This window comes from Leopardus geoffroyi, chromosome E1, assembly GCF_018350155.1.
Source record: "Leopardus geoffroyi isolate Oge1 chromosome E1, O.geoffroyi_Oge1_pat1.0, whole genome shotgun sequence".
Classification (NCBI taxonomy): domain Eukaryota; kingdom Metazoa; phylum Chordata; class Mammalia; order Carnivora; family Felidae; genus Leopardus; species Leopardus geoffroyi.
The window spans coordinates 23807733-23823229 of record NC_059330.1 but is presented as its reverse complement, the minus strand read 5'-3'; the positions used below and the strand labels follow the sequence as shown (position 1 = coordinate 23823229).

The following is a 15497-nucleotide window of genomic DNA, read 5'->3' as shown; positions in this document are numbered from 1 at the left end:
TAAAAAGCCAGTGTTTTGGAAATCAGAGCCTCCTCCATATCTCACGGAAAAGAACCCGAGGACAGAAAACACAATCAAGATGAAGAAAGATAAGTAGGATGTAAGAAATGAGGAAGAGATACGTGGAATTTGAGAAACTTAACAGAAGACAGTGGAGGAAGGGAAGGGAGAAAAATAGTTTCAAACAGGCAGGGAGGCAAACTATAAGAGACTGTTAAATACAGAAAACAAACTGAGGGTTGATTGGTGGGGGAAAGGAGGAAATGGATGATGGACACTGAGGAGGGCACTTGTTGGGATGAGCACTGGGTGATGTATGTAAGCAATGAATCATGGGAATCTATTCCCGAAGCCAAGAGCACATTGTATACAAGGGATGTTGGCTAACCTGACAATAGGTTATATTTTTAAAAAAATGAAGAAGAGAAAAAAAAGAAATGAAGAGGGTTACTCTGAGAGCTGCTGACTGATGAAAAATAAGAGCCCAGTGCATGTTAAACAGAAGAAAAGCAGAATATAAAGTGGAATGTGGGCAAAACTGACAAAGAGAACCAGAAAGACAGGAAGAGTATGTTAGAAAGGTTTACCCATGAAGGCGATGCCATTTTTCAAAAGAAGTTCTGGGAGCTTGGGATTCTCAGAAGCATGACCCCAGCCAGCCCACACTGCCTATAAGGGAAGATAATATGATTCTTTCTTAGAATTCATACTAAAATAACATGATAAACTGTACTACTCTCTACCAAGACTGGCCCCACACCATGAGGTACAATAGCTCCAGAGCTGCCTAATGCTTAAGTCGGCAAAAGCCGAATTACTTGATTCTTGGCAAACTTTTTATGGAACAAGAATAAGCAGTCCATTGTGTCAAAACCTCTGTAAAGAGGTCAAAACCAAGTTGAGGTTGATATTAAGATCCTTCTAGTCTTGTTACTCTTTAGGAAACTCAATTCATAACCTTTCCACTATACTCTACAGAGCCTTTTCTAGAAATACTAGTTTTCTTTCACAGTTTCAATTACTTTGGCCACCCAACTCCACATTTATATTTAGTGGTTATACTGCCATATAAATCTCTAGTTTTGTTTTTTTTTTTTTTCTCTCTGGGCTTAAGTACATTTATCTTAAACATCCTAACATAATAGGGAAGAAATAATCTATTTCTATACTACCATGTTCTCAGCTAAGAATATTCCATTGGAAAAAGGAACTTTTATTTACTTGAGATAGTTTGAAGGTGAAATGGATAGTATAAATAATCTCTGAAAGACCCTTACAGACCTTCTGATTGTATTATGTTTATTTTTGCCTCATTCATTTTTTCCATCTTTCTTTTCCCCATCTGTTATACCCCTCACAAAAAAAGCTTTATCAATTTTCAACAAAGATGCTTTATATAAAATTTAAAGTTCTTCTCTGGATAGCCCCTTGTGTCTAACTGTAAAATGGCTAAACTGGTTTGAAAGGACACACTGGCATCTCTTACTTGTACTGGGATCCTTTTAGCAATATCAAGAATTAATTCCACGTTTGCATAGTTGTTGTTGTTTGGTCCTCCTGGCACCGGCACATAGTGATCTGCCATCTTAATGTATTCTGAAAATGCAAGCAAATTAATAGAGAACACATGCTTTATTTCCAGAAATAGAACAGAGCACAACTACATAAAGGACGATACCATCACAGTTAACGACTGGACAAACTGCATGAATGAGGTAAGTCCCAGGACATTTAGTTAGAGGCTCTGACTTTGTTAAGTCATGGGTACTAACATGCTAATCTGGTATTCAGGAAGCTCTTCTACTCAAACAACAGCTCTCAAACATTTCACTATGTAACCTTTTTGAAGGGCCTTTAAGACCTCTCTATCAAGGATGATATGTCACTTAGAGACCCCTGTACAATTATTTATTCTGATTAAAAGTTTTAGCCCTAACATCCTTTATCTTTAACTTGCACTGTACTCTGAGAAGCCTTTTTCCTGATGTCAAGCTGTGACAAACTGGGAAAGAGGGCAGAGCCTGAAGGGTTTGTGGACTGGCTGGACAGGAAAGGTTAGTTACTGGCATATACCAAGGGCTTGAAAAGACTTTATCTGGAATGTTGGAGATAATAGGTATTTGAAAGACACTTTTGAAAGATAACTTCTTTCCCTCCTTACATTTTTTTTGCTCCGTATTCCCTTTCAAATTTGTCACCTGATGTCTCTCTCTTCCTATTCCTGGCAATAATGGTAGAGCAGCTACAATGTGCAGTAAGTATATTAAGCAGTTTATATATATTATTTACTACTCAGTAATCCTATATATGATAGGTATTATTGGCGTCTAATTTACAGGAAATTGGCTTGGAGCAGTCAAATAACTTGCTCAAGTTTATTTATTAGCATTCCTTCTATCTTATTCTTAATTTTTAAAGGTTTTACATCCTTCTAAAAAAAATTCCATTCAAAGTAAGATGCAAAAACCTATAGTTTGTTCCAAATAAAAACAGGTTTATTGTTCTCTTTGACTACAAAAGGAAAAACATGTTAATTATTTTTAAAAAACTATAATGTATCAGGATGAAATAATACCATTTAACAGTCAAAATCACCCATTGCCCCACCACTCAAAGATAAGCAGTTCATGCTCCGATATACTAGAAATCATCAATTGTTAACCAATTTAACAATATATTGTGGGTACCTTCCCCTATGTGACATAGAGATATATTTAATATATATTTAGTATTTTATATATACTTAACATAGACCCAATATTTCAATGGATGCCTACCATTCCACAAAGTAACAATAATTCATAATTCATTTAACTACTAGCTTATTGATGGACATATAAGTCATTAATAATTTGGAAAATATTAAAATAATAGAATGATGAATATCCTTATACTGCTGTCCAATTATACCCTCAGGATATAGTCCTAGAAGTAAAACAACTAGGTCAAAATGTATCCACATCTTCAAAGACAGAACCATGTTAGACTCTCATTAGCAACATGGATGACAAATTGTCTGTACTCTCACCTATATTAGGTATAATCACTCTTTTAAATTTTACCAGTCTTATAAACTTTAAAAAAAATCCCCATTTACTACTGTTTCAGTTTGCATTTCTTTGATTACCATTAGTATCAAATTTCTTATATGTTTACTGTCCCTTTTTCATTCTTCTTTTATTATCTACCTAATTCATGTTCTCTGTTCCTTTTCTATTGAAGGGTCATTTGCTCTATTATAGTTAGACATTCTTTGCTGCCAGTATATTTTTCCAGATTACAATCTGTCTTTAACTTTCTTTTTTTTATTTGCAAAATAGAAATTTTTATACAGTCAAGTCTATCTAACTTTTCTTCTGTGGTTTAGTCTTTTCTGAAGTTCAGTAGCCCTAAGTACAGGAAAAAAAAGTTACTTTAATTGCTGACCTACATACACACACACGTGCACACGCATGCACACAGAGTCTGCAAATGTACAGCTGTCACCAACCAACAACAGTTCAGAGTTCTACACCAATCAACCTTCTGTTATCACTACTATAGACACTAATGAGAAGCCCTGGTAAGTAGAAAAAGAAATTGCATCTTAATCACACAGCCTGGATTTCTCCATTACCTCCTGGTTCCCACAATTGCCATAATTACAGCAGAGATGCTATTCTAGAGAATATTTACGAATGAACAAAACTCCCCTCCAAGGATAACACTCATTTCTTTCTATGGATTTCATTAATCATCCACCTTTCATGACACAAAAATATGCAACTGGGTCAATTACTACCACCCTTACCATCCCTTAACCTGTCATGTCAGCCCGCTCCCCTCCAGATCTCAGGATAAAGTCCTCTCCTTATGGTAATAACCAGCTCTTGTATCTAAGGCTCCTTCTCCATAATCTTTTAAATTGTAAAAGTAATGGTTATCTTACACTGGATTCCCATGATGACTGCACAATGGTATAAGTTTACCAAAACTCACAGAACTGTGTACTTTTCAAATGGTGACTTTAATGGTACATAAATTATATTCAGTAAAGCTACTGAAATAATTAACATAACAGAAAGGTTAGAAAAAAGGAAAAATCAATCAAAATAATTAATTCAATACCACTGGTATCATAATCCTTTCTGAGTTCTTTTTCAAATAACTTGTAAAGAAATTGTAAAACTGTACAAACTCTTTGTAAAAAAGTTGGAAAAAGAAGAAACAGAAATAAAAACACCCCAAAATACCACCCCCAAAGATAACTAGTACTGCTGTTGGTATATGTCATTATAACTTTTTTTCTAACTATACACAATGTCTTTTTCCCTATCATGTCATGCTACCAATCTCCTTATAACTTTTTCTTTGCAATAGTGATGGACAGTCTGTTCCCATGATCCCAGTTTCCAGGTATCCATACGTTAAGGAATCCCTTCTCCTTGGGTATGAGCAGGATCTATGACTTGCTAGCCAAGAGAACATGTCAAGGGTGGGGAGCTGTCACTTCCATGATTACGTTACGTAAGAAAGTAACTGATCTTTTACTAGGAGACTTTCCCTTCCTGGCTCTGAAGTAGCAGGCAGTCATTTGGGGATGGCCCACATGACAAGGAGTCAGGAGTAGTCTTTGGCCAATAACCAGCTAAACATTCAGGCCCTCAGTCGGACAGCCCACAGAAAACTGAATGCTGCCAACAATCACCTGAGTTTAAAAGCAGGTCCATCCCAAATCGAGCCTCAGATGAGACTACAGACCCAGCTGACAAATAATTGCAGTCTTGTAATAACCTGAAGCAGAAGACCCAGCTAAGCCATGCTCTGACCTACTGAAACTGTAAGATAATGTCTGTTGTTTTAAACAGCCAAGTTTATGGGGCGCCTGGGTGGCGCAGTCGGTTAAGCGTCCGACTTCAGCCAGGTCACGATCTCGCGGTCCGTGAGTTCGAGCCCCGCGTCAGGCTCTGGGCTGATGGCTCAGAGCCTGGAGCCTATTTCCGATTCTGTGTCTCCCTCTCTTTCTGCCCCTCCCCCGTTCATGCTCTGTCTCTCTCTGTCCCAAAAATAAATAAACGTTGAAAAAAAAAATTAAAAAAAAAAATAAACAGCCAAGTTTATGGTAATATTGTTATGTACAAAAATAGTAAATAATGTAGCAATTTATTAGAATGCATTTTCAGACCAATAAACATTATTCTACAAAATATTTTTTAATGTGTGCATGGTATTTCACAGAATTGGTGTTGCACATTATACTAACTAATCTGCTCATGTTGGACACTTAAGTTACTCCCAGTTTCTCATTATTTTATTTTATTTTTTTGTTTTGTTTTTGTTTTGTTTTGTTGTAGTTTCTCATTATTTTAAATAACACTACAATGAATATCCTTGTACAAATACATTTGCCTCATTACTGATTTTTGTTTCTCAGACTAAATACTAGGAAATATGCTTATTTTTGTCCACCTGTGCTCTTAACTGCATCCCCTTTCATCTCCTCCAGGTCCCTTGTGTACTTCCACCCCTTTCCCTCTTTCTCTTTGACTCCTTCTTCTCAAACTATAAACATTCCCAAGTCTCTTTCACTCTGAAAAATAAAAATCCTCCCTTGGCACTATATTTCTCTTCAGTTACTACCTTTTTTTCTTCCCTTCTCATCCAAAATTCTTTAAAAAACCCACCTACATTGTCACTTCCCATTCATTCCTTAACATCTGATAATAGTCTGCACACTCATATTGCTCCACTGAAACTATTCTGGCAATACTACTGATGGTTTCCTAATTACTGGAACGTTCTATCCCTATCTTATTGGACTGCTGACACATTTGACCGTCCTTATTGAAATTCTTTTTTCTCTCTTCTGTTTCTTCTCTCTCTCCAATCATCTCTTCTCAGCATTGTTTATGGGCCTATCTTCCTGAGTCTATCACTAAAATTTTACTCTTCTATAAAATTTCATCTTCAGTCCTCTTCTCTTTATTTTCTACCTGTTCTTTCAGGGGGTAGTGTTAACTACCACATGTTTGCTGATAATGTAGACTCTTAGTCTCTAGCCCTCATTATTTCTAAGTTGTGGAAGGATATATCCAACTTTTTATAGGATTTATAGGATCTACTTATACCAGAAGTACTCCAAACCTAATCTGTCTACCCTCCGCCCCCAGAAAAACCTTACTCTTCTGGTTGATATTTTGCATTAGTTGCCTAGTCAACCTACTGTTAAAAACCTAACAGTAATCATTGACTCTTCTATCACCAAATTTTGTCAATTTTACCTCCTAAATCTCCAAACCATCTCTTTCTTCTATCTTCTCAGCCTCATCATATTCTCTAGTATTGCCTTCCACAAATGGATCTCCCAAGATACCATCTGAATTGTCCATCTAGTTGCTTATGTTAAAAAAAAAAAGTTTCTTTAAGATACACATGAGATAATATATCTAGAATTTGCTTTAGAAATTGTGTGAACAGGGGAGGAGGTGAAAGTATAGATGAGTTAACATTCTCCTACTACAGACTTTGCTATTCAATGCTTTATGCTCAAGGGTGATGCTTTCTCATGCTAATCACTCACCTGCATTGGCTTTCAGGTCTTCAGGTGTGACCATAACAACAAATCGGATTGCACGTTCATTTCGAAACATCTCATAAGACCATCGGCGGATGGACCGCATGCATTTCACTGCTGCGATGCCATTGTTGGCAATAAGAACCTGGGAGAGTGGTGGGATGGGAATTGGAGAGAGAAGTAGAAGAGGCAGGCAATGACGGACAAAAAGAAATGAGACCATTTGTGTAGACCTATCTTACTCCGAAGAGCCAGATTTTCAATTAAGAATTTGTGTTGCTAGTCTAGGCAGTTAGGAACCAGCTCCCACATGATTAAAGGATATTTTAAAATGTTAGCCCAGCAAATACTTTAATATATGCCAGCTAAAGCTTACTGTTTTTTTACTTCATTTCTTGAAGGGGAAAATCACAATTTTCAAACCTTGTGAATTTGTGAATTATTCTACTGTACCTGTTACTAGGGAACAGAAGACAAACTTCAGAGGGGTGATGAATTATTAAGGAATGAAGGAAGACTAAACAGTGTAGTGTCCTTCACTATTCTCTGTTGTAGTAAAACAAGGCACAGAGGTCTGCACATGTGTAAGAACCCTGGTACCAACCACTACCTCTCTCCAAAATGCTAAACCGCAAATGCCTTAGAAGTGTAGAGACTACCTTACAAAGAATGGTCACAAGAAGAAAAGTAGAAGAATCAATGATCCTGAGACTTCTCTGTAAACAAACCTTTCACCTCCTGACCTATTTTGCAACCACGACCCCAGGGTAACACAGGCTAAAATATAAACTATCTTTATTGGGAGACTAACAGAAGGACACCACTGGAGCAAAACTTTTAGGAGTGGGAATACAGGTTCCCACCCTTTAATCTTTCAATCACCTCAAGCTATTTCAACCAAGTCATCCTCTCAGTTCTGACATGGTTTAGACAAAAGGGGCATAGAATTGTTCACAACATTTCAAAATACTTGTAATGTCTAAGTATTTCATATGGCATATTCCCTCTAAACATCTCAAATACCCAGGAAAAGCCATCAGTTCACAGTATATCAAACTGTTTAAGCCTTCACTCCCTTAGCTCTCAATCCAATGTGACATAGCATCTCCTTCCACCACCCCACCAGCCAATCAATTTACCATACCTTCTCAGATTCCTGAAGCCCAACCTCATAAAACCACAGGTTGTTTTAAAGAGAACTTTCTGGGGACACCTGGGTCGCTCAGTCAGCAAAGAGTCCAACTTTGACTCAGGTCATGATCTTGTGGTTCGTGGGTTCAAGCCCTGCATTGGGCTCTGTGCTGACAGCTCAGAGCCTGGAGCCTGTTTGGGATTCTGTGTTTCCCTCTCTCTCTGCCCCTCCCCCAGTTGTGCGCATGTGCATGCGCGCTCTCTCTCTCTCTGTCTCTCAAAAATAAACATTAAAAAATTTTAAAAATAGAAATAAAAAGAACTCATCTTTTTATTAAAAGATGACCACTTCATCTTTTAATTAGCTATGCCTAAATTACCTCAGTGGTAAATACACAGGAAATAGTGAAATTAACAGGATGCTACGGAGGCAGAGAGGTTAATTCTGCAGAAAAAGGCAGTTAGTCTCTAAAAACTACATGTTGGTTTTGAGCAAATCTAGACATGTCTAGTCATTAAATCTCATGCGCTTTTGAAAAAAAGTAATTCAGCAAGTTATAACTTACCTTCTCAATCACTTTATTCCCCCCAAAACGCGTAACAAATTCTGCTGGTGAAGCTACAGTGAAATCTCGCTGTGAGTCTATTTTCTTTCGGTCTCGACCTTGCTTTACTAGATGCAAGCCAGACATGCTGGACCTATAAAAACAAAGAAACATGAAAGTCTTTAGATGGGATTTCTTCACACCATCTATCTCCCCTAGGGGTCTGCTTTTCACTACCATACTTATAACAGCACTTCCAACTGCACCCTTGTGATGACTGTATGCTGACAGGTCACACACTTATTGAATAGAAGACAGGAAGGGGGGAAAAAGATATTTCCTTGTGGAAATTTAAGAAAAAAATGTGTTCTTGAATAATAAAAGATAATATTAAGGTTTACCAACAAATCCCATCACAAAGCGACAGGCAAAAGCACAGACTGAAATGAGAGAGTAGAGATAACAGACTCAGAGAGACTGGGAAAGCTAAGAAAACAGCAAGGCTGTCATTAGATCATGATTCTGGAATACAGATGACCTTCACCTCTGTATCTCTAGCCTCCATTTTTCTTATGAAATGTACACTTTTAACTGCCGATGAAGCATTTCACTTGTGTATTCCGCAGGCATTTCAAAATCAACTCCAAAACCAAATACTTTACAAGGCAGAATAATATATCATATTTCATCAAATTTAAGACACTCCTCCTTTAAAAAAAAAAACTTAGGGGGTGCCTGGGTGGCTCAGTCGGTTAAGCAGCCGACTTCGGTTCAGGTCATTATCTTGCGGTCTGTGAGTTCGAGCCCCGTGTCGGGCTCTGTGCTGACAGCTCAGAGCCTGGAGCCTGTTTCAGATTCTGTGTCTCCCTCTCTCTGACCCTCCCCCGTTCATGCTCTGTCTCTCTCTGTCTCAAAAATAAACGTTAAAAAAATTAAAAAAAAAAAAACTTAGAAAAATATCTGAAATTGATGTGTACCTTACAACTGATGGTGTGCTTTATTTAATTGGCAGTATTTTTTTTCTCAGTGGTATATACAATAAAGGTGCCTCTATGGGGCGCCTGGGTGGCGCAGTCGGTTGAGCGTCCGACTTCAGCCAGGTCACGATCTCGCGGTCCGGGAGTTCGAGCCCCGCGTCAGGCTCTGGGCTGATGGCTCAGAGCCTGGAGCCTGTTTCCGATTCTGTGTCTCCCTCTCTCTCTGCCCCTCCCCCGTTCATGCTCTGTCTCTCTCTGTCCCAAAAATAAATAAACGTTGAAAAAAAAAAATTAAAAAAAAAAAAAAGGTGCCTCTAACAATCAATGGTGTTTTAAGAATAGATGAAATATGGTACTGGAAAAGTACAGGGCGGGTTTAAATCCAGATCTGTCCACTTAATATTTCCAATGATCTTAAGTAAATAATTTAACCTTGCTCAACTTCCTTTTTCTCTTTGCAAAATACACATAGTATAGACTGTTCTGGTTATTTACCTACTGTCTCTCAACTCCAAGCTCACCCTTTTATGTTCTGCCCTGTGACGATAAAGCTAAGACTCTGCAAACCTAATCGGTTCTGCCAATGGGAAGGCAGAATGGTAAGAATAGGGATTTTATTTTTGTTTTCCAGCTTTTATCATCATTGCTCCACAGTAACAGAGAGTTAATTCCAGCCTCTACCATCTTTCAATATTCCTAGTGGGAGCCTTGTTGCATCTCTCAGTAGTACCAGTAGCAGCAGGTTGCGGCTCCTTGGCAGAATACCAGCCTTGCCACGTTCACTCACCGTCTGGGCTGTGCTGCCTGGGCCTATCAATCACGTACCTGTCAGGCTAGCTACTCACCTGTCCTGAGCACCAGCTACTCAAAGCTTATTCTCAGAGGTGCAAGCATCAGCCCCAATTGGCCCTCCGTCAAGCTGCTAGGTTCTGGTAACCCTACCTCTTCCTTTTTTTCTCCCAGCCCTAGGGGTGGTAGCTGCTTCCTGCAAGTATTAATTTTGGAACTACTGTAGAAAATACCCAAGTTACCAGTTCTCACTACTGAATGCCCACTGGTTTATAATACCTAATGCAGTTTCTCTTTCCCTTACTGGACCTTGACTGATAGGCCTTCTTTGAAGAGGTGTTTTGGGGGTTAAATGAGATAATGGCTATAACTAAGCACTTACACACACTGTTTAACGGACAGCTCTTTTCTTATTCCCACCTTTCCTTCCTTTATCCTGTACTCTAACATCGATGCTGCAGTAATTTCTTTTCAAAATAAAAGGGTATGATTAAAATCTTCCCACAAAGAAAATACCAGGTCCAGACAGTTTTAAAAAACAAGTTCTCAGGGTGCCTGGGTGGCTCAGTCGGTTAAGCGTCTGACTCTTGATTTTAGCTCATAGTAAAATGATCTGATAGTCGTGAGACTGAGCCCCACTTTGGGCTCCGCACTGGGTATGAAGCCTGTTTGGGATTCTCCCTTGCCCTCTTTCTCTGCCCTTCTCCCCTTCACGCTCCTGTGCTCTCTCTCAAAATAAATAAATAAGTAAACATTAAAAAAAAAAAAAATACTAAGTACAGTGGAAAGAAAAGAATTGTTAAAAAGTAAAAACAAATAAAAAATAAAAGAGAATTGCTCTCAAACAACTTTTAAGGGCAGTAGTCTATCAAACTTTCAAACAGTGAGAAAAGAAGTAAAATTCCTCAGCTAGAGTAACACTGATACTCAAACCAGACAAATAAGTCACATTAAGGGAAAAGTCCAGGTCCACTGTATTCATGACTACAAATGCAAAATTCCTGAATAAAATATTCTAAATAGTAGGGTATTGGTGCAAGGATGGGTAAAATACTACAAAAAAGTTACTCCATAACCAAGTTGAGTTTGTCCCAGGTATGCAAGGATGGTTTAATTTTAGAAAATCCATAAATGTGAAACTCTGTGTTAGATTTCCTAGCAAGTGCAATAAAATGAAAAAATAAAATAAAATAAATTAGAGGCATTAGGATTGCTAGGGAGGAAGTTAAACTGTCATTATTTGTGAGTGATATAATCATTCACATAGAAAACACAAAAGATTCTGCATATTATTAGAAATAACAGGAGACCTCAGTCAAGTATTCAGAACTCCAAAAATATTATATAAAGATTATGCACAGATTGTAATTTTAAGAACATATCATAAAGTTAAAATAACTAAAATATATACATTTTGGGGAGATACATATAGATACAATAAACAGGAAGATAAAAGAATGTTATGAACATATGATTAAGGAAAATGATTATCTGGGTGGGGGAAGGCAGGGAGAAGTACTAAGGAGGAGAGACCATATAGTTAGATGCAGGTGATGGTCAAGGACCTACCTTTGTTTTAGATGGTGGGTTTTCAAATTCTTTTTATATTATTTTTTAAAATAATGCAATAACTAACCAAATAAATAAATAATATTAGCCCATAAATGGACCAATGAGTGTGCTATGAAAGATTATGTTATATAATTCTATACATCTAAAGTTAAACACACACTCCTCAGAGATCAGCTGTCAGCTATTTAGGGAGGGAGAGAAAAGAGAGGTAAGTTATAACTTAGAATCAACAAGGAGCTACCTGAGTATAAGACAAGAAAGGAAGCAAAGTCTTCATTGATAAAATTAAAGAGGAGAAGGGATTGGTCATAAGATTTTATCAATGGTTTAGTGAGTTCTGAGAATCATTTATAATCAAAGAGGGGAGAAAAACAAAACTATGTCTTACTTTTAACAATGGGATCCTTCACATAACCATATTCTGAAGTGAGACACCATGCTGAAAACAAGGGGATCAAGTATAAAGATGGAATAGATCTCAAAACCTTTATCTCTCATCTATCTTTTCTCAGGAAGCTATCAGAGAATGCTGTCTTCCAAAAGGATGGAGTAAATCAAGAAAAAGGAAAAGAAGGGAAGCAAGAAACAGATGAACCAATACAAAAGAGAAAGGAATTCCCTAGATATGACTGTTCAAATTGGAGGACAGATTGCTCCAGGAGAGACGCCTCTGTGAAAACAATGGACAGGTCATCTGTTATATTTACCCACAGAGAAACAAAATTCTGTGTGTGTGTGTGTTTGCACAATATGTATATATGTGTGTGTTCTGTTTAAATATGTGTATATATATGATTGTTTTTATATGTATATATAAACAGTAAAGTAATGTTATATAAAAATACTTTTATATACATAAAAATCATTTTTTTAATTAAAATTTTTTTCACGTTTATTTATTATTGAGAGACAGAGAGAAACAGAGTGTGAGCAGGGCGGGGGGGGGGGGGGGGGGCGGCAAAGAAAGAGGCAGACACAGAATCTGAAGCAGGCTCCAGGCTCTGAGCTGTCAGCACAGAGCCCGATGCAGGGCTCGAACTCACAAACCGCGAGATCATGACCTGAGTGGAAGTCAGACGCTTAACCAACCAAGCCACCCAGGCACCCCTCATTTTTTTTAATTTGAGAGAGAGAGAGAGAGAGAGAGAGAGAGAGCGAGCAAGGGAAGGGCGAAGGGAAAGAGACAGAATCCCCAGCAGACTCCACACTTAATGCAGAGCCTGAAGCGGGGCTCAATCCCATGACCCTGGGATCATTACCTGAGACAATATCAAGAGTTGGACACTTAACCAACCAATTAAAAAACATTCTTAAGGGGCGCCTGGGTGGCTCAGCCGGTTAAGCGTCCGACTTCGGCTCAGGTCACGATCTCACGGTCCGTGGGTTCGAGCCCCGCGTCGGGCTCTGGGCTGATGGCTCAGAGCCTGGAGCCTGCTTCCGATTCTGTGTCTCCCTCTCTCTCTGCCCCTCCCCCATTCATGCTCTGTCTCTGTCTCAAAAATAAATAAACCTTAAAAAAAAAAATTCTTAATTATACATATACATATATGTGTGTGTATATGTATTTCTATAAATAGATAGATAAAATAGCTCAAAGGCTTTTTATTTACTTGACACTCAGTGGAAGTTGTGCTTGATTTTCCCCCAAAAGGGTCAAATGAAAAGGGAAGAGGTCAAAGGAAAAGGAAAAGGAAAGGATAACTATGCTATAGGCAAATTTTGTCAACTTGGTGTTTATTGCTAATTTTCTGTTTCCGCCAAGGTCAAGTTTAATTTTCAGCTAGTATTTTTCAGAATAAGAATTCTAGATTGCAAAAACAAGCAAATAAAAAAAGATAATGGAGGAGCCCTTAATGACTGCTATCAAGCCCACCATTCAGGTCTTTCATGTTAATCCTCTGATGGAGAAGTACAGACCTGCAAGAGGCCTGAAGAAGGCCAAGGAGGCCTGACTCATTTCCTCTTCAGCCCCAAGTTCTACAAATAGGAAGAAGAAAGATCCTAGGGTAACAGAGCTTGGCACCCTCAACAACAGTCTGACTGCCCCCTGTCACATTCCAGGACAATGATGGCAGGCACCTTTCCCAGCCCCAGAGACACATTTTTAAAAAGTTTTCTCAGGGGTGCCTGGGTGGCGCAGTCGGTTAAGCGTCCGACTTCAGCCAGGTCACGATCTCACGGTCCGTGAGTTCGAGCCCCGCGTCGGGCTCTGGGCTGATGGCTCAGAGCCTGGAGCCTGTTTCTAATTCTGTGTCTCCCTCTCTCTCTGACCCTCCCCCGTTCATGCTCTGTCTCTCTCTGTCCCCAAAATAAATAAACGTTGAAAAAAAAAATTAAAAAAAAAAAAGTTTTCTCAAAACTTTTTGGAAGGTACCTTAGGATGTTCATACTACGCAGAATTGATATTTCCGTTTGCAATAAGTGAAGAGACTTCACTCCTGAAAAACCAGCCAAAGCCAGTGAGCAAATATGGCACAGACTGAGTGAGATCCCTTAGTGAAAGAGTAGCACAGCAAGGTCTGTGCAGGGGTGGTTATTTTCAATATGACTACAATAGCATACATGTGCCTGGGTATCATTGATTCAAATTCTGAATGTAAAAGAAAGGCTTAGAACAGGAGCAAATATGAGAGATTTTACTCATTTCTTTTAAACAAAAATGTTTCTGGGGCTCCTGGGTGGCTCAGTCAGTTGAGCGTCCAATTTTGGCTCAGGTCATGATCTCACAGTTCATGAGTTTGAGCCCCGCATTGGGCTCACTGCTATCAGCACAGAGCCTGCTTTGGATCCTCAGTCCCCTTCTCCCTGCCCCTCCCCTGCTTGCACTGTGTCTCAAAAATAAAACATTAAAAAAATAATAAAATTTAAAAATAAAATTAAAAGTTGGCACAAAAACAGACACTCAGATCAATGGAACAGAAAAGAGAACCCAGAAATGGACCCACGAACGTATCGCCAATAAATCTTTGAAAAAACAGGAAAGAATATCCAATGGAATAAAGACAGTCTTTTCAGCAAGTGGTACTGGGAAAACTGGACAGCAACATGCAGAAAAATGAACCTGAACCACTTCCTTATACCATACACAAAAATAAACTCAAAATGGATGAAAGACCTAAACGTAAGACAAGAAGCCATCAAAATCCTTGAGGAGAAAGCAAGCAAAAACTTTGACCTCGGCCGCAGCAACTTCTTACTCAACACGTCTCTGGAGGCAAGGGAAACCAAAGCAAAAAAAGCTTCTGCACAGCAAAGGAAAACAATTGGCAAAACTAAAAGGGAACTGACGGAATGGGAGAAGATATTTGCAAACAGCGTATCAGATAAAGGGTTATTAGTACCCAAAATCTAGAGAACTTATCAAACTCAACACCCAAAAAACAAATAATCCAGTGAAGAAATGGGCAAAAGACATGAATAGACACTTCTCCAAAGAAGACATCTAGATGGCCAACCGGCACATGAAAAAATGCTCAACGTCACTCATCATCAGGGAAATACAAATCAAAATCACATGAGATACCACCTCACACCTGTCAGAATGGCTAACATTAACAACTCAGGCCAATACCAGATGTTGGCAAGGATGTGGAGAAAGATCTCTTTTGCACTGTTGGTGGGAATGCAAACTGGTACAGCCGCTCTGGAAAACAGTATGGAGGTTCCTCAAAAAATTAAAAATAGAACTACCCTATGACCCAGCAATTGCACTACTAGGTATTTATCCAAGGGAGACAGATTTGTTGTTTCGAAGGGGCACATGCACCCCAATGTTTATAGCAATGCTATCAACAATAGCCAAAGTATGGAAAGAGCCCAAATGTCCGTTGATGGAAGAATGGATAAAGAAGATGTGGTACATATATACAATGGAGTATTACTCGGCATTCAAAAAGAATGAAATCTTGTCATTTGCAATTACATGGATGG

General features: G+C 38.6%; 1 protein-coding gene across 21 annotated transcripts in view; it reads right to left on the bottom strand.

The window, feature by feature from the left end:
• ACACA (acetyl-CoA carboxylase alpha) overlaps positions 1-15497 on the bottom strand; it is a 278038-nt gene that overhangs the window by 182644 nt on the left and 79897 nt on the right. For all 21 annotated transcript variants that reach the window (XM_045490597.1, XM_045490601.1, XM_045490599.1 and 18 more), the window contains 4 exons: positions 8251-8383; positions 6560-6698; positions 1487-1596; positions 588-669 (listed from right to left, as the gene is read on the bottom strand). In XM_045490597.1, coding sequence (XP_045346553.1) covers positions 588-669; positions 1487-1596; positions 6560-6698; positions 8251-8383 — 464 coding nt within the window. The remainder of the gene's footprint in view (positions 1-587; positions 670-1486; positions 1597-6559; positions 6699-8250; positions 8384-15497) is intronic.